The following is a 27,993-nucleotide window of genomic DNA, read 5'->3' on the forward strand; positions in this document are numbered from 1 at the left end:
GGAAAATACAGCTTGTAGATCTTCTGGAGTGGACATCAGCTAAGTCATCAACTCATTCAGAATATAGGTCTGATTCCTGCAATAAGCTGATCCACTATTAAGTGTATGATTACTGTGTAGCATAATATCTATGCCAAAACAGCCAAGCTGTGAAAAAGGGTGCAGCCCTGCAAAAAGGCCAGAGTGAATAAGGTTGTGAAATCAAGATGACATCCAAATTGAAATAAATGGCTGCAGTGTATCATGATGTAGCTACAGATCAATTACATGAAGTGGTGTGTGATGGAGGAAAGTGACGAGGCAGAGAAACTCGATTCAGTGTTGAGCCTAGAAAGATATTTCTACATATAAATTATAGGTCTTGATGTACTTGAGAGATTTGTTGCTTCCGTTCCACTCATGTATTAGTATGTAGACCAGATTAAACGAGACAACTAAAGGTTAATCTAATAACTAGCTATCCAAGCGATTAAAGTAAAAAGGTGTATGTATATAACCATTATAACATAGAACTTAATTTTAAAATAATATTATGTTGTTTATAGCTATTGCAGCGCATCACAGGTTTGGTAAGAATAGAATATACTCCAAATTTAAAACTCCATAACTTCGCGTGCATTTATTTTTCTGGAAAGTCTGTATAATTATAATCTATTATTCATATAAATTAGTAGTACATCTACTCCACATCCATAATTTTAGTAATGATAGTCTTTAACAAGGTGACAATTTCACTGAATGTTGGTCTCTTCTCTGGTTCATAGAGCCAACACTTGCTCATGATGTCATCATACACTTCCTTAGGAGTACCTTCTGGTGCTTTCATCCTGTGACCTTGTTCCACAAACTCTCGGGCTTGCTGTTAAGGCAAACATTATAACTAACTATACTTTATCACATGGTACTGCAGTATGTAGGGTTACCCAAATAGTTGGTGACATGATCAAGGTTGGGGCTGAAATTCCTACACACCCATTCATGATGTAAGTAATAGTTATACCATGGCTGTGAGGGAGTTTGCTGATATATACACCTAATAATTCAAGGACCACAGGCCCTATGGCTGAGGGTGTATGTACATATCAGCAAAGCCCAGTGATATATGTCACTCTATAGACACACTCACCTGACAGATGAAAGAACTAATGAGCACTCATCATGGTTATTTTATCTGCTGATCGATAATCAGAACATTTTTCATACATCATTATGACACCAGGGGCGTACCAAGGGGGGTTTCCAGGGGTTTCAGGAAACCCCTTTGGATTTTACACACCGCTTTGAAACATTAAGAAACTGAAACTTCAGGTTCCATAATCTGGAATCCATCATGGAACAGGACACATTTTAAACGTTAAATATTAGTTTGGACATGATAGCAACACTTATAGCATTGTTCTGAATTATGATTTTGGTGAAAAGATCGAGATACTCTAATAGAGCATAGAGCAGTCAGGTAATCTAATATAACAGTCACTTAGCTGTAGTGGAAAATCCTTTTCAAAATTCCTGCGTACGCCCCTGGACACAATGCCAGAAAAGTTTAAGTTGTGATTGCAGGATCTAGTTTTTAGTATAAACTTTCCTATTAGAACAGTTCAGTTAATAAGTGTTTAGGATTTATAAGTTACTCATTGAGACCCTTTTAATCTCACTATTATTCTTTCTAGCAATTCTTTTTTTCTTCACCTATTATTCCAGAAATTATTCTCTAAAGTGATTCCTGAAATGCAGCTATGTAAATACACCCATTTGTTTTCTTCTGGAGCTATAGAGGGTAGCATATATATTGTAGCTTTAAAGTCAAAAAATACTCTGACAGAGCAGTTGGGTGACTGCTTTATTAGGATAGGTGAATGCTATCGATTATGTGAATACTATCCCACTAGGGACTTGTGAGGAGGCTTAAGGCCTGTGAATACAGGGAGTAAGAAACATATATTTGTTATTATATTGCAACTGAATTTTATGAGCGTAAACTAACTATTTCTGAAAATCATTCTATTATTCTGAAATAATTTTGATTCGTTTTAACACCTATTATTCTTGAAATTATTCTAGCATATTCTGTGGTCCCTTGCTTACATATAGTAATCTAGTTGCCATCCTCTTTGTGTTGCTCTGTGGTCAACTAAATGGCTGACATGCGGCAAGTAGAAATATACATCCCAAAATGAGTTTAGTATTAAACTATCAGCTAGTAAAAATTTAGCAACTACCCCCTGAGCCTAGCCTAGCCTGTAAATCCAAACCCACAATTTATGCTCTGTGTTGGTCTAATATACAATGAGTCAAAGCAAATTGTATCTTTGAACTGGTTGGGCATCAACCCATGAGAAAGCCATGTTCCCATGCATGATATTTCCCAGGAAATATATGCAAGCTACTGTAAAAATCCCCAAGTGGCACCTTGAAGACCCACACTAAAGTGGTATGTTACACAATAAACACAACAAGCAACATATTAGTGTGATATGAAGAGGAACATACATGTACATATGTATACAAGTTCATTTTTCTCCATGAAAGCTTGTACAGTGTAACTTCCTGCCAAAAATTTCATCATTATTCTATTCTGAATTTCTTTCAAAAAAATTTATGCAATACTTTTATTATTCCCAAAATGTACTCATTATTCTCAAAATTATTCCCATTTTTTATAAATTTTTCTTCACTTTTTTGTAATTAAATTCTACAAACAGATTCAATCAAGTTTATTATGCTCAAAATGATGTCTTCAAAATCAAGATTATGCTTAAAGGTTGATTGCTTTATTGGATTACTTCAGTATTCACTGACAGCTGTATTAAAGTAAGTGACTGCTCTATTAGAGTAACTTAATCGTTTTAGTGTAAAAAACAGCTAAGAAGCAACAAAATTAATACAATAACAGTAGGTGTTAGTTAGCGTGACACATATATTCTGTATTTTCATTGAAAATCTTGTAATTCTTTCTGTTATGCTGGTGCAATCCTTGATGCTTTTACCAGCCTATTACCTCAAAATGCCAGCAAAATTGTTGCAAGCCTATAGTGTGATTGAGGTTTCAGTAAAAATGCCATCTTTGCCTTTTAGATTTGCTGCCTTAATATTTTGCACTTTGGCAGAAGAATGAACAGTTTTCTGCAAGCAAATTGTTAAATTTGTTGTCATGTGATACACAGGGTATACTCCCGTACCACTAAATGTAATAAACTCTGTAGATAGACTGAAGTGTCTTTGAGGCTGCAAGGTAATTGGAATGAGTTACAATGTAAAAACAAAGCACATGTAACAAGCACATGATTGCAAAACTCTAGTAGAATAATCAGTCAAATACATTTCGATGGAACAGTACTAGTCAGCCATTAGGCTGGTACATCAACATCGTGTATTACAGAGCCAACTACATACGAAATGTATATATAATCAAGTAATAGGTCACATGCAATAACTATATAAGTTGTAAACTTGAATTACAAGAATACAGAAAATTATTACTTTTATACATGTATCAAGCATTTAATTTACTCAGCATTGTATACAAAATACTATAGGTGCAATAATATTATATGTGACCAGATTTTACAAATCACACATCAGGCAAAATCAAACTAACACCACCAGTGGATAGCTACATTATCGTACTTTTAGTTTTGACCCTCAGTACTACTCAAACTACTTGAGGTTGGTTTTAACAGACATCTTTTCTGGGTGGTGTGGAGAGCTCGAATGGCAGTTTCTGGTCTTATGAAGGGTCTGGCTTGGCAAGAATCAGTGGTTTACTGGTGGATGGTCTGATAATGTTAGCCAGACTTTTTTTCTGTTGATTTTGCTACATATCAGCCACTAAGAAGCCAGCACAGCCCTGTAATCTCATTTCTGGATTCCAATCATGGTCTGCCTCCATTTTGAAGTCTATCCCCACCATCCCCCACCTTCCACCCCTTTGTGAGCACTCGTGATACTACTACACTTGTCCAACTGCTCAGATTTTCTATCTTATTTGGTGGGAAACTCCACAAGCAGCTACAAGTACTGGAAGTGGTCTGAAAGGTAACAGATTGATGCATCGTTTGTGTAAATTTCATTCGTGTGCTTGCTATCCTTGGTGAGTTATACTGACTCAATTCTTTAAAACCATTTATCTCAAAACTTCTAATGTGTGATTTGGAACGTTTTCCCAAAATTCAGTCACATATACTAGATGGCATATCCGAAAAGTACTTAAACTACACCCAACTATTTCAACTCTTCCATGATAATCACCAATTGTAAGCTACTGCTCAGATTTTATAACAAGATTCTAAGCAAAATATATTAGACCCAAGGTTATATACGTACAACAGAATTATCATTAGACTGTACATTTTCAATATTTTTTAGTAGTACAGTAACACTGCAATTTTTGATAAAGAATATCTGTTAACCTAATCATATTGTAACACTTACTGCATTTTTCATTCCAACATAAGGTGGTGACCCAGAAGAGTAAATTTCAATTAGTAGTACTCCATAACTCCACACATCACAAGCTCCAGTGAACTGATAAGTGTTGAATACCTACATGATTGGAATAATTTATAAAAAGAGTTAGACTATTAATGGAAAGCCAAGGTACTCAACTATAAATAAATACGGACAGAAATTGAAACAATTTAATGCTATACAGCTAGTCAAATACATAATATTATTAATGTTGCAGGACCTTGTGTTATCATACCATCACGGTATCATCATACCATCATGGCAGAAAAAGGCCATTATCAATACTCTATAGGAACTGTGAACCACTTAAGTTCTATTATAGAACTTTGTGTGGGCGAGATCAAAGGAAAAGTGTACTTTAAATATCATAAAGTATACTTTAGGGCAAACAGTGCTCTATTACCCATAAAGAGTGCTTTGATCATATAATAAAGCACTCTTTGTGGTGTAATAAAGCACTCTTTGTGGGCAACAACAATAAAGTACTCTGTGGGCAATAAAGCACAGTTGCCCACATGCTTTAGTGCAGGCTAATAGCCTGTGGTGCCCATGCCAGGACGACTAATCACCCAAGCCAGTGAAGGCTGATAGCCCTCGCCATGCTGAGTGGTCAATTACCCCAGCCAATACGAAGTTTGCCACTGGATTGCTTTTATAGACATACCTAAATGCTTCGATGATGGGTGGAAGAAGGTAACATTGCTGTTATGTTAATATAAACGGACAAGTCCTGGAGATATCACGGAAATATTTCATGGTGTGTTACAACAGAATCGATTGTGGGTTGTGACCAAAACCTGCCAAAATACGCAATGAACGTCTAGTATGCCAAACTATGGTGAACTATGCGTGAGTTACTTTGTTAAACTAGTTTGTGTACATTCAGGCTGCTAATAATTCATGCAACGCGTGTTAATTACAAGTCCTAGTGTACGGTGAAGCTACATGACTAGAAAGTTTCATAAATCATTTAAAGTATTGCTGCGAGTACCATATGAAAAGTAAAGCATGAGGCACAGCCGAGATGCTCGCCTAGTGCTTTATTTTCATATCGCATGAGCAAGGCAATGCTTTAACATATACAACAGTACTTACTTCAGGAGCTGTCCACTTTACAGGAATCTGTTTGTCATCAGGTGTTAATGGACAGTAACCATCTTCTGCTTTTCTGCATAAGCCAAAGCCAGATATCTTTAGATTTCTATCAACCCAACAACTCCTGGCAGCCAAATCTCGGTGAATGTATTTCTGTGAAGTCACATACTCCATTCCCTGTGCAGCATTAAGAGAATACTGTAGTAGTTGATATGAAGTGTGCTTAATTTCCTTCTTCTGAAGGAAGTGAAGAAAGTTTCCACCAGGTAGTGATTCTGTGACAATGTACATTGGCTCTTTATCAGTACACACTCCGAGTAATTTAACAATGTTATTGTGACTAATCTGTTTTAAAACTTCAGCTTCATTCAAAAACAGTTTTTCAGTACTGCTACCAGAAGTACACCTTTTAACACACACCTGTAACCCAGAATTCTTCAGGATGGCTGACAACATTTCTCCAAGGAATCCTTGGCCAAGTGGTTGCCCATCAAGTATAATATTATCATGGCTAATAGTGTACGATGACTGGCTAGTAGAGGTTGTCTTCTTACACACAGGTCTCTTTAGCACAGCTTGTGATTGTTTAGTAATGGGAATCTGGGTCTCAATATGATGTTTAATGAGTGCACTGATGCTTGAAAATGGTTTGCCTTCAAAACTGTACTTTGTCCCATCCTGTGGAAGCACAATCATAAAGAATAGATAGCACTTTTAGTAATTACCGTGAAGGTTTACTTATCCTGCAAAATAAACATGACATAGGGCAGTACACTAATGGTTGACTATAATGAAGATTAGTATTATAGAAACCATTACTATAATCAAGACTCATGGTAGTGAGTCAAGCGGCTAAGGAAAGAGGGGTGCGCGACTACTGTGAGTTATTTACACGAACAACTAACTCTAATAGAACGCACACCTAAAACCTACTTTTAAAACTATTCTTTTGTAAAAAAAACTCTGAGATGCAATAAAACCTTTGGTATTTTGTCATATAAGCGTATTACTAATGCTGCATGAAATTTTGCTGAAATTGTTGTATTCTTCTCCTCCTCCTTCGCATACTCGTTAGCGCTAGCCGCCCATTTTTTGACACTTATATCTTAGACTGTGTTAGTTCCACAGCCTTGGATTTACTATCACAAGTTCTTTGGCTAGTTAAGTTTCTTCAGTACAAATCTTGGAACTCCACCTCTTTAGAGCCACCATTAGCAATTTTCTCAAAATTTGATTAATTCACTCTTGCGCTTCATGGGACAATCTTTGATATGTAATTAAACATGTGGTGGTTGCTCGATTATGACCTGCTGCTTTTCTGGGAAGTGGTGAGTTAATTTTCAAAAGCGTACGCCTTTGCAATCAATCCAGTCACCTTGGAAAATATGGACGATTCCCGTTTACAAACATAGGGAAATCATCATGCTACCACAAATTGACACCTTTGAGCTGTCAGCAAAAAGAAATTGAACACAATGTGCATACTACGGTTATGCCAAAAGGCATATGTTGAGCTGAAGCATTGTCGAACAGTGAAACAATTTAGCCCGTAGTCTTAGTTGTTATTGAGTTACACTTGTCTGAAGGAATCAGGCAAGCAGTTAGTCAGTCATTGGAAAATTTTATTGAATAAATTTTGTAGCAATCTACTGGAAGGGTCATGAAGGTACTTTTGGGCTTGGCTATACCAGCCAAGGGATTGGGATGGCATTGTGAAGCTGGTTTTTGGGTGATATTGTTGGCCAGAAAAGCAAACCTAATACACAGTACTACCGTACTGTATGATAGCACTGCAACAAGATTTACTGTAGCTCTGATAGTGATAAAATTACAGCAAACCACACAGTACTGCAACATGCAAAACATACTTGGTCTTCTATCTTCCGAGCAATGAAGTGTTTATTCATCCCATCCCATTGGGTGGTTAACACAAAACACTTCTTATTCTCTGCATATCTTAATAGAAAATCACCATCTTCCTTCAACAGTTGAATGGCAATGGAACGAGAGATATCCCCATAGTACCACAACTCTTTCTCTGCTAAAATCTGAAGAAACACAAACAATTGATACTGTTTTCAGATTCTTTACCATGGTTGTGAATATTTGCTTATACAGATATGCACCACTTTCACCCTCACTTCAAAGGGAAGTGAAGGTGTATAAATGCCATATAATACTGCTATCAGTGCTCAGGAATGCATTAATGAGAAACGGAGGTAGAAAAAAACCTAGGAGGAAAACGTTTTATCCCTCATAGGAGGGAACATATTTTTGATATAATTTCTCATTAATGCATTCCAAGCATTCCCAGGAATCATTTATGAAACTTTGGTGTTGACACTTTAGGGATCGAATGTGGGTTTTAGTTTTGTGAGTAATGTGAATAGTTAAGCTGTGAACTTGAAAATGAAGTTACCATATTTCAGTTTATATTGCTGTGTTATTATTGGCTGTCAAGAAGTGCTGGACAGCTGGATATCACACCAGCGACTGCAAAACAAAGCTATTCAAGAGCATCAACATTCAGATCAATACAGGATGACGCACAGAAGAACAGTGTTCCCTCAATCACATGATGGCTAACTTAACAGAGAGAAGCAAAACTACATCTCAACCAAACTATAATTCATATAATTATATCCTGTTCATCAGCCAACATGGAAGCCAGCTTCTTGCACACTGTGCATGGTAGCATTTGGCCCCATGCCATTACAAACAGAAGCGAGAAACATAGTTTCTTACCCTCTCATTGTAAGTACGTACAACTGTAAACACGCATACGCATTGTTTTTCTAGGGAAGGATTGTCCACGGTATAATCTGACTGAACCAATATGTGATACACTGTAGAAGATTACTGTAAATAGACTAAAGGTGTTATCATAGTATAAATTGTAAGTAACTAACATAATATTATATCAATTAGTACTGCTTAGATGGTTCTTAGACTTAGCAACTATACCACATATTAACCTGGTACCCCTGTGCAGGTACATATAGTACAAAGCAACACAAGTAAAATTTTTTGCTTATTTAAGTCAGTAATAGCTCAGCACTGAATCCAGGCTCTTTTGATTACCATACCAATGCTTCTTTCTTGCTGCTAATCTGGCACTCATGCACATACACAAGCATGATATCTAAACTATTTAAGTGACTTCCCCTAAACTGTAGCTGGTTACGAAAATAAAACTCTGCACTAAGAACGTATTATACTGTACCTTATCATTAGCAACAATATCACTGGAGGGCTTTTGCCTTTTACTGGTACCAGCATCACTCCTACTATGAAACATTTCCATAGGCTCATATATGTTGCTTTTCTCCAGCGAAGCTGCACACAAACTCTCAAGTTGAGGTGACATTGGAATAGGTTGTTCGTTGTTGTCAACTTGTGATGTGCTACGCCTCAATACTTTAATATTATGAGATGGAGGTGATGGAGATTCCATACTACCACTGTGGTGCATAAATTTTGAAAACATTTTTCCAAAAGTACCACCTTTTCTAGGCTTTGGTGAATCCTATAAAACATTGTGCATCATACATAAACTGCAATAAAGCACACATTAAGCTAAAACATCACAATATGTCTATTAGTAGTATAGACTTTTAGATATTACATTTGCACAAATTAAAGCGTAATAGTACTGCTTGATTAACCATATCACCTATTACTTTCTGCAATAACAACAATGCATTATGAAGAACTGGTTGGAAAAATTGCAAAGTAATTGTGAATGGGCCTGCAAAAATAGAAAACTTTCGTAACTATTATAAAAACCAATTCAAATGTTGAGTGAGGATTTGATGATAGCATAATGATATGCATAAGTTATGTGTCATGAATCTTCGGCATATTTTGTTTATGTACGTACCGTATAGTAAAAAACTTTGGTGGTAAAATAGTTTGGCGAAAACCCACTATTGCAAATTGGCGAAGAAAAGAAAACTTTGGCAAATGAGGCTTCACTTGAATTTTTTTATTATCTATAATAAAAGGTAGCTACCACATACTGTACCACTCAAATGCAACCCGAGTGCAAGCGATTAAGCCACTCACCAATTAAGGGGCATGGCAGCCATTTTGATTGTGAGTCTTTATTCCTTGCATTGAAGGATGACAACTTGCGATGGAAACTGATTAGCAAGTCAGTGGATTTTAGTGCAAGTGAAATCTTGCCTATCCGAGTAACATGCTGGCAGTGTTTCTCTACTTCTTATTTTTCTTTCAGTTGTCCAGCACGTGCTGTTCTTTGTGCTGGAGGTGGTAGGCAAGGACAGTCCATCAAGTCCGGGTTAAATTGGCAAGTCTTTTAATCACTTGCACTTTCGCATAGTGACGTTAAATTTGAGTGCTACCTACGTAGCTACTGTACAATCGTTCGCTGGTTTTGTAATATCGAGAGCAATTGTAAACTCTTGTGGGACAGTGAACCTCGTGGACAATTAGATTAGATTAGATTTTAATTTTTGTCAAAGACAAGAGTACACAGAAGGCATTGCCTGCAAAAGTGCTCCCCACACAAACATACAAATATACATACACAACGCATTAACAACAGGCAAAACAGAAAGTTTAGAATACAGGGTTTACACAAAAAGATAACGACGAAGTGCAGTCCGGAATACAATTGGATTTGACAGTTGGAGGATGCGAAGGAAAATTGTGTTCCATAGGAAATGAGTGTTGACAAAAAAGAGAAATGGCGAGGATTAATAGTTGAGGATGGGATACATAGCATCATTGGATGAGATCTAGTGATGGTAGTAGAAAATTGAAAATATCTAGAAAATGGGATGGCAACTCTGTTATGTAAGGTATCATGGGCCAGACTGATAGAAAAGAAAGACCTCCTGGTATGAACTTAATTGGACAATTGGCAGTTTGAGCTTCACTTAGACAATAAGTTATTGCGCAATCGAAGGGAATGTTTGGAAATACCCATGATACCCATCTTTTCAACATAATCTGCTCATGTGATTGCTAAAAATAATTGGCAGATAAAACTTTGGCGATTGTAATGCTAATCGCTAAATTCGCCACAAAGATTTTACTGTCAAAATTTGTTACTATACAGTACCTATATTCACAGGTTCAATAAATTTATACTAACCTTGGTGGTATCTTTATCAATACTATGTGAAGGGTAATCATTATACTGACCCCAAAAAGGGAAAATCAGTGCAGTGTCAATGTCAGGAAAGTGACTACCCAATGAGTGGTCTTGGTAGTAATCAACCATCTCCTAATATTTTAACAGGAAGAAATACATGTATATAAATACAAAGTGGATATTTAGCCAGTTGGACTGGATTGAATATTGCCTGGCACTATCAAGCACACCAGTTGTATAAAGGTGAGTGTATGATCAGTTTGAGATGAACTAGGGTTGGAGCCCGACCCTAGCTTGCCTTAAACTTACTGTGCCATAAACATGCACAATGATAGACACAACAGGCAAATCTCAGTTACAGGAGTATAGCATTTGGGTTGGGGTTGGATTCAGCCTTGGTTAGCTAGGGTCTCTTACATTATATGCTTTCTATATAAGTACCTCACCCCTAAAGTTTCAAATAGTGGAAAGCAAAAAGAAGTTGGTAACTAGCAGTAGTGGCATGATATATAGTGTTGGAATCAAGAACTACATATAGGGGTCGACTGGCAGTTTGAGCTTCACTTATTCCACTTTTTTGTCTTTTCTTACACTTTCATGTAGCTGCATGTATATGAATTTTTTTACAATACCGGCTAAGGGCATGACAAGGTTGTATTTCATGAATGTGGCAGGTCACTGCTTGGCAAAATTCTAAATTTTGTGAATAATATGGGTGTAGACTCCTAAGTACTGTGCAAGAAAACAATGTGGAGGAGAATGGAGCTCCCTCACTGTATTTCAGAAGGGCTTGACCTCCTGCATTTGGTACAGCAGCTGTATATACTCCAATATAACAGTTAGTTCCAGCTGAAAGAATTTAAAAAAAATTATTTTGATCTGCTGGGTCATAACTAGGGAGTAAAAAGTCCACAAAACATATAGGTATAGCCTAACTATCAACAATACTAAATGCAAATGATAACAACAGCATCACGTGTTATATAATAGAAACTTGAGCAACTACAATAGTTCTGTCAAATGTCAAATTTGTGATTGGATTTGTAAAAGGCATCTTCCACACATATCCAATTTATCAACTTTGATGGTTAACAACTTAAGGTATTGATTTGAAATTTGGTCAGTAGTGAATAGCAACATTGCTTAATGGATGGAGGTTTATATGTTAGCTAAACACCAAATTATGGTCTCCCACATTCATAGAATTGGATGTGTGTGGAAGACCCCTTTTCATAAATCCAGTCACATTTTATGACTGGGGTTTGAAAATTAACCCAAAGATATTGCGCAAAAAGACAACACCAGCATATAGTTGCTGCACTACCAGACTAACCATTTCCTTGTCTTCGACTTGTTGGGTATATTACCATATTTTCTCATATAAAAGCCAGGAATTTTATTTCCTTCCTAGCATTTTTGACCCGGCCTGTAAACGAATAGGGTCTTTATTTGAGACTGGACATTTATTTTGGATTGGTCCAACGTTTACTCAAATTTGGGTGGTGGTAGAATGGGATTACTGTAATGGTAAGCATAGAAAACAGTGATACGGTGTGTTGACTATAAACAAGTGTAGTCAAGGCTTAAAATGATTGTAAAATGGTTGCATCATACATATCTGCATGTACGTGGACTCGCCCCAGACTACTCATGTGATTACTTGTTGTACCTTTGTCCCTCAGAAGGCTCTAAACTCAATTATGAAGAAGCAGCAGCAACATGAAAACAATTAGCCCTGGCCTCTACGTATTTGAGACCGGGTATTTAATTTCCAAAGGTGCTGGAAATCCCCTGGCTTATAATCAAGACAGGCATTTAATCAAATGTGGCTTTTATACAGTAAATACAGTATGTTAGTTTTATGATGGCCTATATACAAAGATTCGTATAACTGTCATTTAACATTGTGGTGACAAAAATATTAGTTTAAAGCTAGGTGGTGCCTACTACAAATATTAACTAATTTGCCAACCCCAAGAAAATCTTCCTACAGTGGCAGGCAACTTTGTAAACATTTACATTTACCCATGGTATTAGGCTTGAAGGCCATGATAGCTCTGAAAAGTTTGCCTGCACATTTACTGAGACTGGTTTATATCGCACTCTAAAATATGAAATTAAAATTTTTGCATGTACATTACTTGATTTTCTAGTGTCCAGTCACATGTGGACACTAGAAAACATGTGTACTTTACTGCATGGCATTGAAATACTGTATTTACCTGCTGAATCTGAAAAAATATATAATATTATTGTTTTTCTCACAGCATCACTTGGAACTGCTTGGTTTGAGGCCCTGTGCAACAAATTTACTTACACACCAGTAAAGTACTGTACTTATACCTGTACTAACTCGGTAGCCTTGAAGTAGCTAATGCCCTTCTGAATCAACTGGACTTTCAATTACGTGCTCCAATAGGGGTGAAGGGTCACAGGTTGTGCTAGTTCTATTTAAATAACTTAGAGGTATTGTAAGCCTATCTTTAGCTGGAAAAGTTTTTTCTATCTCTCAATTCTGACAGTTTATATGTAAAAGTTTACGATACATTTCATACAAATACATTATGCACTTACGTTAAGCGTAACAAAATGCTTATCATCGGTAATGCTAAAAGTGCTGGATAATTGACCACCGTGTATCTTTATGTGATGAGTTTTTTCTTTCCACCTGAATAGAATTTAAGTAACATGTAGCTACATAGTCAATCTCTGATTATATTGAAAGTGATCTTTCACAAATAATGCAGTACCTTATACAAATTTCATATTCTTTGTTGTCACTCTCTTTCATTTCTCGCACAAAGAAAACACCATCATCCAACCCATTTAATGCTCCTTCAGCTTCCTTGTATGTGAAACTCACAAACCTGAGTTGGGGGTAACGAGTTACATTTGTAACGCGTTACTTAATAATATTACTTCTGTTGCAATGAAGCAATATAACGCATTATATGACAAAGTAACGAGTAATACAACAGATATTACATCCAAAAATTGTAGCGCATTACTTCTTTATAATGCGTGTTGTATCCAGCACATGATTGGCTGGAGTTTGGGTCCTGACAGCACTGAATACGGCAAGAACAAAGAGTGATAGTGTATGGAGAGTGCCCTTGAGACCAAGATACTACAACAAAGTATGTTTTTGAGGCTGAATTCTATCAGAGAAACGCGTGTCTCACTCGTGTCACTTGTAGTCGTAGGCTGGGAGCAATGTATTTAGAAGGTTGAGCTTAATTTACAGCTTGTAACGAACAAATGTAATAATATTACTAGTTACAGCCATCAAAGTAACGTGTAATATGCAACTCGTTACTATTTTTCTGGGAGTAATATATAACTGTAACGCGTTACATTGTATAGAAGTAACTAGTAATATGTAACAAGTTACATTTTTAAAGTAGTGACCCCAACTTTGTGTGCAAATTAATGTTTAATTTCTGAGTTACTGGACTAGTAAGTACGTACATACATTTTAAATAACATTACATCGCTATGAGCAGCTCCAAGAATTGTGATGACTGGTTTCCAACTACTGTACCTGCTGCTTGCACACTCATACATAGCATGTTTTGAAGCATACTAAATAAAAGGGGGTCTGGGGGCAGTAAAAAATGTATGGAAAACTTACCAGAGTTTGAACCAGGCACTTCCATACTGAACACCCAAATCCTTAACTACATGTACTGAGCAACTGCTATCACAGCTGATTACCTCACTTAATTTCTATTTTTATGTGTAAAAATTCTAGCTAAACTCTACTCAATGGTAAAAGTTTAGATCTACCAATGGAAGTTCTATATGTGCTCCATTAGAATTCTTCAGAATGTTAGAATAATGTTACCTAAAGGCAATATAATTACAACTTCTGTCTTCAATAATCATTGTTCTGTAGATAATTAGAGTAGGTGCAAACTTTTTGAAAAAGTTGTTTAACTTGAAGCCAAAGCTATAAGTAGTAAACATGCAATACTTAGTATTTGTGATCCAGTCTGGAAAAACTGGTCTTATCACCTACTTAAAAGTATCAAGAAGTGTTTGTTTTAAGTGTTTAGTGCATTGTAGCTCGCCAAGCTATGTATACCAAACTTTCACATGTTTTATACAAATTTCTTACCTTCCAGAGCATGCACTGTACAAGTAGCCAACAGCTAACATTTTATTTAAACCGAGGTTGAGTCTATTTGGCAAACTCAAAAGGGGTGGGTGCAGGGGCCCAGGAGATGGCAAGAGGCTGTTTAAGCAGATCACTCAAGTTTAGGTGATGAAATTTGATAGTTTATTCATGTAGCTTTGTGTTCTTGGTGAAAAATCAAATTCTACATAGGCGATAAGACCAATTTTCCCAGACCCAGTCACATTTATTTAATGGCTAAAAATCGATGACATTTATCTAACTTGTCTTTCACCCAGAACAGCTTCAGATATACTTTGGCCGTATTAAGCACCTCTAAAAATAACCTTAGCTTTGGCTTTATAGCTACTTTGGAAGCATTCCTTGCAGTTTATTGCTTAATAAACTCAAATTAGAGTTGCACAGCATTAGAGAGGTGCTTCTTGGTAGTGTCCAGTTTTATCCACACATTGTACACAGTATTACAGCCCAAAATTGCCTCCAAAACAGCATCTCAAAATGTGAATGTTTCAAAAATTTCCTAGGGGAGCACACTGATGTTGATGACAATGGCTGTGTGCATTCTTAATTTATTAGCATTAACATCACTGCAGCCATTTCTTGACTGCCACCTTTGATTTCACGATTTTTTCACTCAGGCTGTTGAAGGTCGCACCCTTTTTTCACAGCTTGGCTGTTTGGCGTGGGTATGCTTTACAGCAATATTTTGTTAGAGATGCATTTATTTGTAAATACAGTCTACTCTACCGTATTTGCTGATGAAATTATCATACATACAACCGAAATTGAGAGTACATTCTCACCATGGATAATGTTCAAGTAAATCTGTAGTCCTCATAATCGGCAGGCTAGCTGTCTGTTGTACTACTCTAAAGACAATATACAACATACATAAAGTAAATTGAAAAGTTGAAATTCATCTGAGTAAGGATCATACATAGTAGTAGCTAATTTAAAAAAAAATGAAACAGACGCAGTTGTGGCTATACTAGCAGATATTTAATCTCTATACTTCAGTCATAATAATTATAGCCATGACTAAAGTAGGGATGAATGTTCACTAGTACATACGATTCCCTACTGAAACGTAAAATTTCTGTGAACTTATTTGTTTGCTTCTTGTAATGACTGATGACTCAGTGCATACTGTAAAAATGAAAGAAGTGGTAACTGATGTACAAAATCAATTTCATAACTTAGCACAATGCCTAACTATATAATAATAACTGAAAGGTGAAGTTGCCATTCTGCTACATTTTCAGCTATTTTGGGGTGATATGTTTGAACAGAAAAGGCCAAACCCTCATGATCCCTACTATGTAGTACTACTGTACTCTATGATAAAGAGCATGTTTAAGTTTAGTTAGCTTAACCATACAGTATATATTGTATGAGAAAATGGTACCACTGAGACTATTCATGGATCTGTCAATTCTTTACAAATGCTTTGGATTTAAATGACTATCAACTGTCAATGGTGATATGCCATAGAGGGTTATTTTCTAAGCAGAAAATTTGCAGAAGTAGCAAAATTTGAATTTTGAAGGATTTAAGCTTTGAAGAATGTGTAATTATTTTGAAGTCCAAGTGGATTTCAAATAATCCAGTGCATAGAGATGATTTATTCCATAAGTCAGCTATTGGCAAAATTGCAACAGATGGCATTAAAACCTAACGTATCTGGATCAGCTAGTTGATGCAGTAATGTTTAACCATTATAGTCGCTATAGCATGAGTGATGATATATCTACGCCAGTATGTTTTATCACGTGAAAGCAAGTTACTTACCATTAATTGTGCACATGAATTTATTGTCAAAGAACGGCAGGTCTTGAAAGTTTATTTTAGAAGAGAAGAGCCAGGCTAATATATATGACAACTACATCATTTCAGTTATGACTTATAAAAACAAAATATGGTTAGGAGCTATTGTGGATGCTTGGTTATTATCTTCACTTATCAGAGGTGTTGCTGCACACACATGTATGCATATGTACACAGTTTAAATATGCAGCAAAATGTACACTTTTCATTATATAATATTGTATGTACATAACAATAACTCTTTATTGACTTACAAATGTGAGGGTGGCCTCTTCAGTGTCAATATATTTTTGTCGATCTGTTGCTATGTACATATAAGATACCACTGTACATAGCTTACATGTATATACATACATTATACTGTATATACGTTTATATTTATATATATATTTTTTTTTTATAGTTATAACACGCTTACGAGGGATATTTAGTCATATCCCGAGTAATCGTGTTATAACTGTTATATTCTACACCCTAGTAGATGAAAACGATTATAGATAGTGCGTTATAGTGAAACAGCACCTCCTGGAGATGGAAACCAATAGAAATTCTTGATGGATCAGACGTTTTACACCTTTAACGGTGCTATGCCCACATAGTCGCGATTAGTGAGTTATCCACAAAGGAGACAAGAGTTAATCGAAACTTGTTCCAGTTCCTGAGGTGAATAATTGTTGGTTGATTTAGGCGCTTTTTATTAAAGACTTGTTTACCGTTTAGATAAGGATTTCGCGGAATGTGTGAAGTTACACCATATATGGTAAGTGTAGCCACAAAGCGTGGTATATCAGTTATATACCACAGTTTGCCGTGGTATATCAGTTATATACCACAGCGCGGCGCTTTTGATCTCAACCACAGGCGTGGTATACATATATATATCATACAGTACGGTAGTACTGAGGGATCATGCAGTGTTTGGCTTTCTTGCCCAAAAATATCACTCTAAAACCAGCCTCATATTTCCTTCATAACAGCTTGGTAGTATTGGTTAGGCATAGTCAAGCCTAAAAAAATTCCTTCAGACTGACCTGACCCCAAACTCTTCCAACTAGTTTCTATGGAATTTTAAAAAATCAGAATTTTATTCTGACTAACTACATTGTAAATAACTAACTAGCTAACTGATGCCTTCAGCCAAGCATAACTCGACAATAGATAAGGCTACGGGCTTGATATTTTCACTGTTCGACGTCGCTTCATCCTGAAACGTGCCTTTTCACCAACCACAGTACTTAAAATGGACGTATCATGGACTTACCTTTGTCCTCCTTTGTGCTCCAGTTCTATTCGGTGACAAGGCAAGGTGTCGATTTGCAATAGTGCAACACGGCTTCCCTCTGGCTGTGTCATGCTTTTTGCCCGCAGTTTTCGTAGTGACTGGATTCATTGCAGAGAAGTTTCTTGTACTGCTCTTCATTTGTAATGCTGTGTAACGAGTGGAACATAGCTACAAACGAAGTGTAATGGCCACCTCACTTTTCAGTGTGTACTTGATTATTAGGGTGCGCATTCAGACACAAAAAATATTGATTTGCACCATTCTTTCTTTTAATGTAGCACAAGTGGATTCAGTAGTCATAATTGTGTTATAAAAAAAGTTAACAAACAAGTAGAAGGAAAAATTAGGAATTTTAAACTGATCAAAGAACAAAAAAGCAGGGAAACAAGGGAACAGCTGGAAGTTTTGAAACAAGGGAGGTTGCCTATACCTGCAGATATACTAGTGGACATGTAATCCCTAATTCAGTCATGGTTATAGACTGAAGAGTAGGGATTAGATGTCCACTAGTATATCTGCAGGTATAGGCAACTTCCCTTGTTTCACAACTTTCAGCTGTTCCCTTGTTTCCCTGCTTTTTTGTTCTTTGATCCCTAATCCAGTTAAAATTCCTAATTTTTCCTTCTACTTGTATATATATATAACCACTTTCACACCTCACTTCAAAGGGAAGGGAAGGTGTATAAGTGGTATAATAGCACTATCAGTGCTCAGGAATGCATTAACGAGAAATGGAGATAGTATATACAAGTTATATATAACCCTCCTAGGAGAGATATAACTTGTATATACTACCTCCTATTCTCATTAACGCATTCCAAGTATTCTCAAATCATCTGATTTCTTTGATGAAACTGTGTGATCTCCTAGGACTGCTTTAATATAGTGACACTTCACAGGAAGTATAGTGGGTTTTAGTTTTGTAAAGTGAGCCATAGCATAGATAATGGGCTTGGAGAAGAAGATAGTTTTACTGAATGAAGAAGGTCACAGGTTAGTTTATATTGCTGTTGTGATTGCCCTCTAGTCATGTGGCGATGTTCAGACACTGGTTAATTGATTTAGCCATTAGTGTAAACATATTCACTACTTTAGTTTATCCATGGCTAGTAAAGTAAGTACTTTAGTGCATTTGAATCATCTTTGTATTGCTGTTTTGACACCTGGCGCGATGTTACACATGCTTAGTGACTGGATGTGGCGTTTAATCTACTAGGTCATTATAGCACTGTAAACATATTTGCAGATTATTCATGGCTAGTATAGTAAGTACTTTATAGTACACTCTTCATTATGAGCTGCTCAGGTTGCATTTGGGCTTCCTGTGTTTAATAGACACATTCCAAAATTACGTCAGTGTCATAGCAACAGTCTTCCGCCATTTTGAAAGGGGCCACTGACAATAATCATGATTGCGCTACGTTGAAATACGATGATGAAAACAGCTCGAAAAAAGTGGTATTATTGAACAACAGGCTATGGAAACCTTCAAGGTTGCAAATTAATGTTTCTGGTTAGACGCAGGTGGTTATCAGGGTTGAACAGGTGCGAAGCGTTGACAACAGTAATTGCCTTGTTTGCCAGTACAAGGATAGCGTTTTTGTCTAGTAGTCATTACTGCTGTGTTAGTGAAAGTGACAGCAATAGCGGCTGGCCATCCAGACGCCTCCTTGTACTGGCAAACAAGGCAATTACTGTTGTCAACGCTTCGCACCTGTTCAACCCTGATAACCATTTGCGTCTAACCAGAAACATTAATTTGCAACCTTGAAGGCTTCCATAGCCTGTTGTTCAATAATACCACTTTTTTCGAGCTGTTTTCATCATCGTATTTCAACGTAGCGCAATCATGATTATTGTCAGTGGCCCCATTCAAAATGGCGGAAGGCTGTTGCTATGACAGTGACGTAATTTTGGAATGTGTCTATTGTGTACCCACAATCTGTATGATAGTGTCGAAACACTTACGTTGAACCCCTCAGCAGCTCCTTGTCATTGCTCTAATCTCCACAATCGAAATTCACATGGTCCCATATAAATACACTCGTGAAGCATTCCTTCAGTTTCCCACACCTGCAGGTGAGTCACCCAAGTAGAATATATTAGTTGTAACATGGACACTTGTGATTTGCCTGAAATATACGCATGAGCACAAGGGCCCGCAAGTGTGTATATTTCAGGCAATTTACAAGTGCCCATGTTACAACTATTACATATATGTGACCGGATTTGCGAAAAGGGGTCTTCCACACACATCCAATTCTATGAACTCAGAAGACCATAACTCAGTATTCAAGAAGCATATTAACCTGGAACTTTCTCCATCCACTAAGCTATGTTGTTTCTCAATACTGACCACACTTCAAATCAATAGCCATTTCCAATCTGAAGTTATGAGTTGTCAAAGTTGGTAAATTGGATGTGTGTGGAAGACCCCTTTTCGCAAATCCGGTCACATACATATATAAACAGCCAAGCTGCATAAAAAGGTGCGACCTTCAAAAAACCTGGGTGAAAAAAGTTGTGAAAATCAAAGGTGGTGGCCATGAAATGGCTGCAATGATGTTAATTTTAACAATGGCTTAAATCTTTTATCATTAACATCATTGCAGCTAGCCATATCATATCATGGTCACCACCTTTGATTTCATAACTTTTTTCACCCAGGCTTTGTAAAGGCTATACCCTTTTTATACAGCTTGGATGTTTTTGCATGGATTTCACTTATTTTCTATTTTATAAACTGGCTTTTGCTCTACCAATACAGAAAATCGCCTACCAATCCAATACCAAAGACAATTTATACTGATATAATTAATTTTGTGCTTGCTTGTCCATGGTTATATAAAGTTGTAAAATGCATGTAGTGCCTGTATTTATTTGCAATAGTGTTTTATAACAAAGTAAATTCCTTCAAAATTAGGTATACTATTTGTCTATTAAGATTTTCAGTGACTGTTCTATTAGAGTATCTCGATTTTTCATGTGAAACATGATAAGTTGCAGTTGCTCATTTTTTAATAAGGAAAATCCTGCACTTTTTATGCTACAATATGATTTCCAGCCTGTTGTTACAAGTTTCATTAGCATAGCACTTATTATGATGATTACGATTGGCACAAGTAGGTCTTGATAATAGTGCATACTCCCAGCCAATCTGCACCAAAATAGCTGTAATATTGGCTTTGATTCGATGGAATACTAGAGAAGTTGCAATAGTATTGTCTTGTAATGTTCTAATAGAGCAGACATTTTTTTGAGGATTTCTAAGAACACTCGTAGAATGTTCTAGAACAATTTAGATTATCCATTGGTAGACCTATGAAATTATGAACTTTTACTATTTAAGCTAGAATTTAATAAAGTAGAAATTAAGTGAGATGAACAGACGTGATTGCAGTGGTTCAGTGGATAAGGATTTGGGTGTTCAGTATGGAGGTTCCTGGTTTAATTGCTAAGTTTTCTTTTAACATTTTAATGCACATTTTTACCCCGCAGTGACTGTTCTATTTGAGTATTTCGACCCTGCTATTTACAGCTGTTTGGTTTTTGCCTTGTAGCTCTACAGCTGTCAATGCAATTTCTTTTAAACTACTAAAGGTTTGAGCTATGATGGCTAACCTATACACATACCTATTTTAAAGTTATTCCCATACCCTGTAGGCATGACAACAAGTTGGCTTTTTAATGCAAACAATTGTCCAAAACTCTGACTATTAATCAGATATTAATCAGATTTGCACCTAACTTGGTACATGATTGTGCCACAATATGTTAAAGTGTACCAAAGCTCGAACAATATCAAGCTACGTATTTGCATTTTATAATGGTTTTTGTAAAGTGTGCAAAAAGAACAATCAAAGCCCCCCCCCCCCCCCCCCTCCCCCTACCCCAAACCCCCTAAATGAAGAAAAAAAGAAAAAGGAAAAAAAAAAAAAGAAATTAAGCCAAATTTTGAAGGCTTGTATTTCATGATTGTGCTAGGCAATCTTGCTCAGATTGGTATGTGGGGTGCTTAAGGTGAAGGAAGTTTGCAGTATAAAAATGATTCCAATTCAAAAAGGGAACACAGAGTTATGTACGTACAGTGTATGTGTTTGTTTCTTCTTCATAGTGTGGAGCACCGACTTTTTTGGCCGCACGACACACTACCATGTGTCTTGATCTGCACTGCAGTACAGTAGTTGAGGTAGTAGAAACTTAGCATGCAAAGTGTTTTTACTTTCAATGCAATATAAACATGCAATCACTAAACCACAAGTATGTATTGATGGTTTGATTGTATCACATGTGGTAAGCCACAGTCTAGGTGCATGTGTGTATTTATACAGTAACACAGCATATCAAAACTACTCTGTACATTTTGTCAAATCACAGCCATCCTACCAATGGTCAATTATTTTTTCACAGAATACAAATTTTACCCTTAATTCTAAAGAATTAACCATTAAAATGATGCAATGAAAGAAAGCCCTATACAATGCCACCCGTACTGTGGTTGTAACGTTACCGCAGTGTCACTTATTCATTACTGATTAAGGAATAATGCGCACTCCATACAAAAGTCTATTGGAGGAATTGATTATGCGGGTGGACAAGTCCCAAAAGTACAACCTGTTATCCTCAACCAAAATTCCCTAAATTTGGTAACATTTTATGTGTTGAAGCATACTGATTAAGAATTCACTTGTACTGAGTGTTTAACTGGTAATTTTACAGAGAAGTACGCAAAAAACCTTTTTTCCAGCATTTATTTATGTACCTGATGATGCGTAATTCACCATAACGGGCCCTTTCTGTTCATGTCAGAGCAAAATCTGATATACCATGGGACTCGCCTGACATCAACAAATCCAATAAACCAAACTGTGTTTCCATAAACTGAAGTATGTGGAAGTTATAGTGGTTTGTTTATGAGGTGGTGTAATTTTTACTAAAAACGAGCAAAGCCTAGCAAAATCCAGTAAATTTGACATTAGTTTTGATATCAAGACATATGGTAGCGGCCCAAGAAGTCGGCGCGCAACACCCGTGAGTATATTGACAGGAAGAAAGAAAATGCCATTTTCGCACCTCCGTAGCTCTGTGCTTCCTTGACGAAACAAGATGATTTTTGCTGTGGACACTCCCTCCACCTTCAGAACTCCACATTCCAAATTTGAGCGAAATCGCTTCAAGCGTTCCCGAGATATTCTACTTCAAAAATTGGCTTGGTTTGTTTTTTTGTTTTCTTCCTCTTTTCGCACACTTACAAAAACTGCTATAAAACGCGAACGCCATATCCGATTGCCTTCAAATTTTGCACACAGAAGGGGGGTATAATGGCGCATCTTGGTACCAACATTGGCAGGAATACGATAAACAGGCAAAGAGTTATGAACGATTATTCACGAAAAATAACACCAATATGTTGTCACGCCTACAGGGTAAACCGCGCATGGGAAGAAGCTGAAACTCGGTGGGTGAATAGGTTGACTATTGAACCTCAAACCTTTTGTGGTTTGAAAGAAATCGAGCTAAAAACCAGGAAGATACAATGAAAACACCAACAGTGTGTAACAACTACACAATCGAGATTAGCTGTTATTATCTACTTTACCAGTTAGGCACTGGAGGGTGTACACAGAAGGCAGAGCCTGTTCGAGGTGTTTACCCATAGCCTAGGAGCCTAAGCAAAAATCTTTGAGCTAAATATCGTGAAGTGAAACGGGACAAATACCTAGAAGGGCTGAAAAAAGCTAATAAAAAATGACTGCTGCCCACGCCTACCCGGAGATAAACTGCTTGGGGTAATGCTTTGAAAATCGCTGTATAGATGGAGTAGTCATCTTAGAAAGGCTCTTCAATGGTGTAGAAGAATCAGACTGAAAGCCACAGAGTTATAACGCGAAATCCAACTTGGTGTAGCAAGTGCGAGATCGAGATACTCTAACAGAGCAGTCATCCTAATAGAGCAGTCACCCTGAAGAGAATTCAAGAGATCAGCTGGAAACAAGTAACCTGTATAGAGAACAGCTACAAAGAAACCACCATGTAGAGAGTTCAACTACAAACAAATCGCCCTGTAGAGAGATCAGCTAGAAGAAGTTACCTTGCAGAGAGTTCAGCTACAAAGAAACCATCATGTAGAGAGTTCAGCTACAAACAAATCGCCCTGTAGAGAGATCAGCTAGAAGAAGTTACCTTGTAGAGAGTTCAGCTACAAAGAAACCATCATGTAGAGAGTTCAGCTGCAAACAAACCACATGTAGAAAGTTCAGCTACAAACAAATCTCCCTGTAGAGAGATCAGCTAGAAGAAGTTTTCCTCTTAGAGGGTTCAGCTACAAACAAATCACCGTGTAGAAAGATCAGCTAGAAGAAGTCACCTTGTAGAGAGTTCAGTTACAAAGAAACCACCATGTAGAGAATTCAGCTACAAACAAACCACCCTGTAGAGAGATCAGCTATAAGAAATTACCTTGTAGAGAGTTCAGTTACAAAGAAACCACCATGTAGAGAGTTCAGCTGCAAAGAAATCACCCTGTAGAAAATACAGCCACAAACAAATTTCCCTGTAGAAAAATCAGTTAGAAGAAGTTACCTTGTAGAGAGTTCAGCTACAAAGAAACTATTCTGTAAAGAGCTCAGCTGCAAACAAATCACCTGTACAGAATTCAGCTACAAACGAATCATCCTGTAGAGAGATCAGCTAAAAGATGCTACCTTGTAGATAGTTCAGCTACAAACAAATCACCCTGTAGAAAGATCAGCTAGAAGAAGTCACTTTGCAGAGAGTTCAGCTACAAACAAACCACCATGTAGAGAGATCAGCTAAAAGAAATTACCTTGTAGAGAGTTCAGCTACAAAAAAACCACCATGTAGAGAGTTCAGCTGCAAAGAAATCACCCTGTAGAAAATTCAGCCACAAACAAATTGCCCTGTAGAAAGATCAGTTAGAAGAAGTTACCTTGTAGATAGTTCAGCTACAAAGAAACCATTCTGTAAAGAGCTCAGCTGCAAACAAATCACCTGTACAGAATTCAGCTACAAACAAATCACCCTGTAGAGAGATCAGCTAAAAGAAGTTACCTTGTAGATCGTTCAGCTACAAACACTTCACCCTGTAGAGAGAGAAGCTAGAAGAAGTCACCTTGTAGAGTGTTCAGTTACAAAGAAACCACCATGGAGAGTTCTTTAATAAATATATGTATTACATATATATATATATATATATATATAATTTGTACATTTACTGATAAAATCAGAAATATTTAAAGTAAATCTGCTTCATGTTTTCTTCTTCCTGTGGTAAAGAAAAAAAAGATATATTTAAAAAGTCCCAAAGCTGGCCGTAGGCCGGCTTTGGGGTATACAAATACAAAAAGAAGGGAAATCTAATCCAAAACAGCCAAGCTATAAAAAAAGAGTGCGGCCCTCAAAAAGGCTATGGTGAAAAAAGATGTGCATGAAATCCGAGGTGGCGGCCAAGAAATGGCTGTGATGGTAGGTTAATGGTAAAAATTTTAATAACGACAATTCAGGTGAATTTTGTGCCAATTGACCAAGCGGCACCAAAATTCACCTGAATTGTCGTTATTAAAATTTTTACTATTAACTTACCATCACAGCCATTTCTTGGCCGCCACCTTGGATTTCACATCTTTTTTCACCATAGCCTTTTTGAGGGCCGCACTCTTTTTTTACAGCTTGGCTGTTTTGGATTAGATGGTAAATAAACACACTATTTTGCATACAACTAACTGCGACTGTCAGGAGAGTAAATCACATGTAATGGAATAATAAAGTCATGTAAACAGTTGAAAGTTGTATATTCACAGAGCCACATTACACTTATAGTGTTTATATTGTATCTCTGTGAAGCCATACCTCAAAGTTTCCAGGAACTATAAGGCAGATAATACCCAGACAATATAACTACCGCATTAAATTATTTACTAAATGATTGGTGCTTTGATGTATGTAATTATGCAGATTCACCTTGAATAATTCAAGCTCTTTAACAATTTCTACAACAGTAGGACGTCTAATTGCCTTATTATCCAAGCAAGAAGTGGCTTGTGCTTTCAGTAATTTCATTTCACTAGTCATCTTATCCAAGTACTTCTTCCGTCGTTCAACTTCAGTAAAAGCAATTAGCTTATCAGTGACAGGATCCATTATTGCCAACTGTGTTGGTGTCGGCCATGTGTGAGTGGCTACAAACAAGATGATCCCTCCAAAGGAAAACACATCCAGTGAAGAATCATAGGTAGGATTATCCGGTAACACTTCAGGTGGCATGAAATCTGCTGTTCCTGGTGCTTTGGTCAGCCTTAGTTTTCTGACATTGGGTTTAATGACTTTAGCTACACCCATATCTGCCAGTTTTGCAATCCATAAGTAATCCACAGAAGATGCTGGTAGCTGTTTTAACAGAATGTTATTAGGAGACAAGTCACGGTGAATCACAGGAGGGTTTAGGGTATGTAGGTAGCCCAGCCCCCGAGCCACATCAAGCAAAATGCCAATCTTTTCTTTCATAAGCACCTTTTTATTCTGTTCAATATGTTTAGTCAGGCTCTTGTCCATCAACTCCATGATCATCACAGGTATGCCTGACTGGTCTGGATAATGAACACCGAAAAGTGTCACGATATTCGGGTGGGATAATACGCTACATTGGTAACACTCGCGAATAAAGCTGTTCTTCATTGCTTCCTTTTCTTCCGGTTCTAGCCTGTCATCAACAAGTATAGAGTGGATCTTCTTGGCTGCGCACAGAAATCCACAGTACTTGACGGTGTAAACGATTCCATACGCACCGCGTCCTAACTCTCTGTACTCGTGATGCACGTCTTTAAGCGTGATGGAATTCAACTTTTCGCTAATATTTGTAGCTGACGGCTGTGTCATTATCACTGCAACTGTACCGTGCCGTGCATACAAACAAGCAAGAAAGGCACCTCCCTAGCAACTGTGGTATTACCACGTGATCATATGGTATTACCACACGTGCTACCGCTTAAGTGGTCGCCTAGGCGCACACACTATCGTCTAGCAATAATTTGTTAATCAGTCTTGTTGTTCACTGCTGCTCTAGCCACTGCTGATGTCTGCTGCATTGCTGTTAGTGCTTAATTATTAGGCACTACTGCTGCTGCTGCTGCTGCTGCTGCTGCTGCTGTTTTATTTTTAATATCATTATTTTAATAGAGCTTAGCTAATAGTGTCCAGCACTGAAGGTCTGACAACTATACTGCTGTGTTGTTAAAGATTACTGTTTGCTACTGTGGTTTTAGCTGTTACTGCTGCTGCTGTTGTTGTTACTGTTGCTGCTATTTTGTTCTTTAACTATACATCAACTTCAGCTTCAGTTGGTGGTCCAGCTATTTTAGCTTAAATTTTAAATTGGCTCTAGTCTTAGCTTTAACTGCAACTGTTTTGTTGCATTAGCTGCTTCAACTTTTTTGTTTAGCCTCAGCGTTAGCTTGCTGCTACAGATGTCTGAGATTTAACTCAATTTCAGGTTTAACTTCAGTATTAGCTATAGCAACTTACCTTTTAACTTAAGAGCTAATGTAGTTTAAGCTGAAGTTGAAGTTAAATCTAAAACAGCTGCAGCAGCAAGCTAAAGCTGAACCCAAAGGAAAAGTTGAACAGCTAGTCTAACTGCTATACTGCTGCTGCAGCAGCTGTGCTTGTAATTAAGTGTTACCACTTTTTGCCTCATATGCAGTTTTAGCTGCTGCGGCTGCAACAATTTTAGTAGCAGCTGCTGCCTTAATTTGCCACTGCCACTTTAGCTGAGCAGCTCAGTTGCTCCTGCATTAGGTACTGCTTTTGCAGCTGGTATTGTCTTGCTGCATAGTTGCTTTAATTAATTTTGACTTTGGCCTCAGTTTTAGCTTTAACTGCTGCTTAGTTGCTTTAACCTTAACTGCTGTTGGTGATGTTTTGCATTTAGCTGTTGCTTTAGCCTTAGCTGCTGCTTTGCCTCTTGATACTGCTAAATTAACTGCTGCTTATATTTGTTGTTGCTTTAGACTAATCTGCTCCTTGCTGCTATGCATTTTAGACATATGTACTGTT

General features: G+C 37.2%; 1 protein-coding gene across 1 annotated transcript; it reads right to left on the reverse strand.

The window, feature by feature from the left end:
- Window positions 1-366: 366 nt before the first annotated feature.
- Window positions 367-26,867, reverse strand: LOC136256932 (uncharacterized). Its single transcript, XM_066049999.1, has 11 exons — window positions 25,903-26,867; window positions 16,895-16,944; window positions 15,620-15,685; window positions 13,432-13,548; window positions 13,256-13,349; window positions 10,682-10,813; window positions 8,786-9,088; window positions 7,431-7,610; window positions 5,563-6,240; window positions 4,432-4,542; window positions 367-859 (listed from the first exon to the last, which is right to left on the reverse strand). Exons 1-11 carry the CDS (start codon window positions 26,815-26,817, stop codon window positions 680-682), a joined length of 2,826 nt encoding a protein of 941 aa, XP_065906071.1. The 5' UTR covers window positions 26,818-26,867; the 3' UTR covers window positions 367-679.
- Between the last annotated feature and the right edge of the window lie 1,126 nt (window positions 26,868-27,993).

The sequence above is a fragment of the Dysidea avara genome, chromosome 5 (genome assembly GCF_963678975.1).
Source record: "Dysidea avara chromosome 5, odDysAvar1.4, whole genome shotgun sequence".
Taxonomy (NCBI): domain Eukaryota; kingdom Metazoa; phylum Porifera; class Demospongiae; order Dictyoceratida; family Dysideidae; genus Dysidea; species Dysidea avara.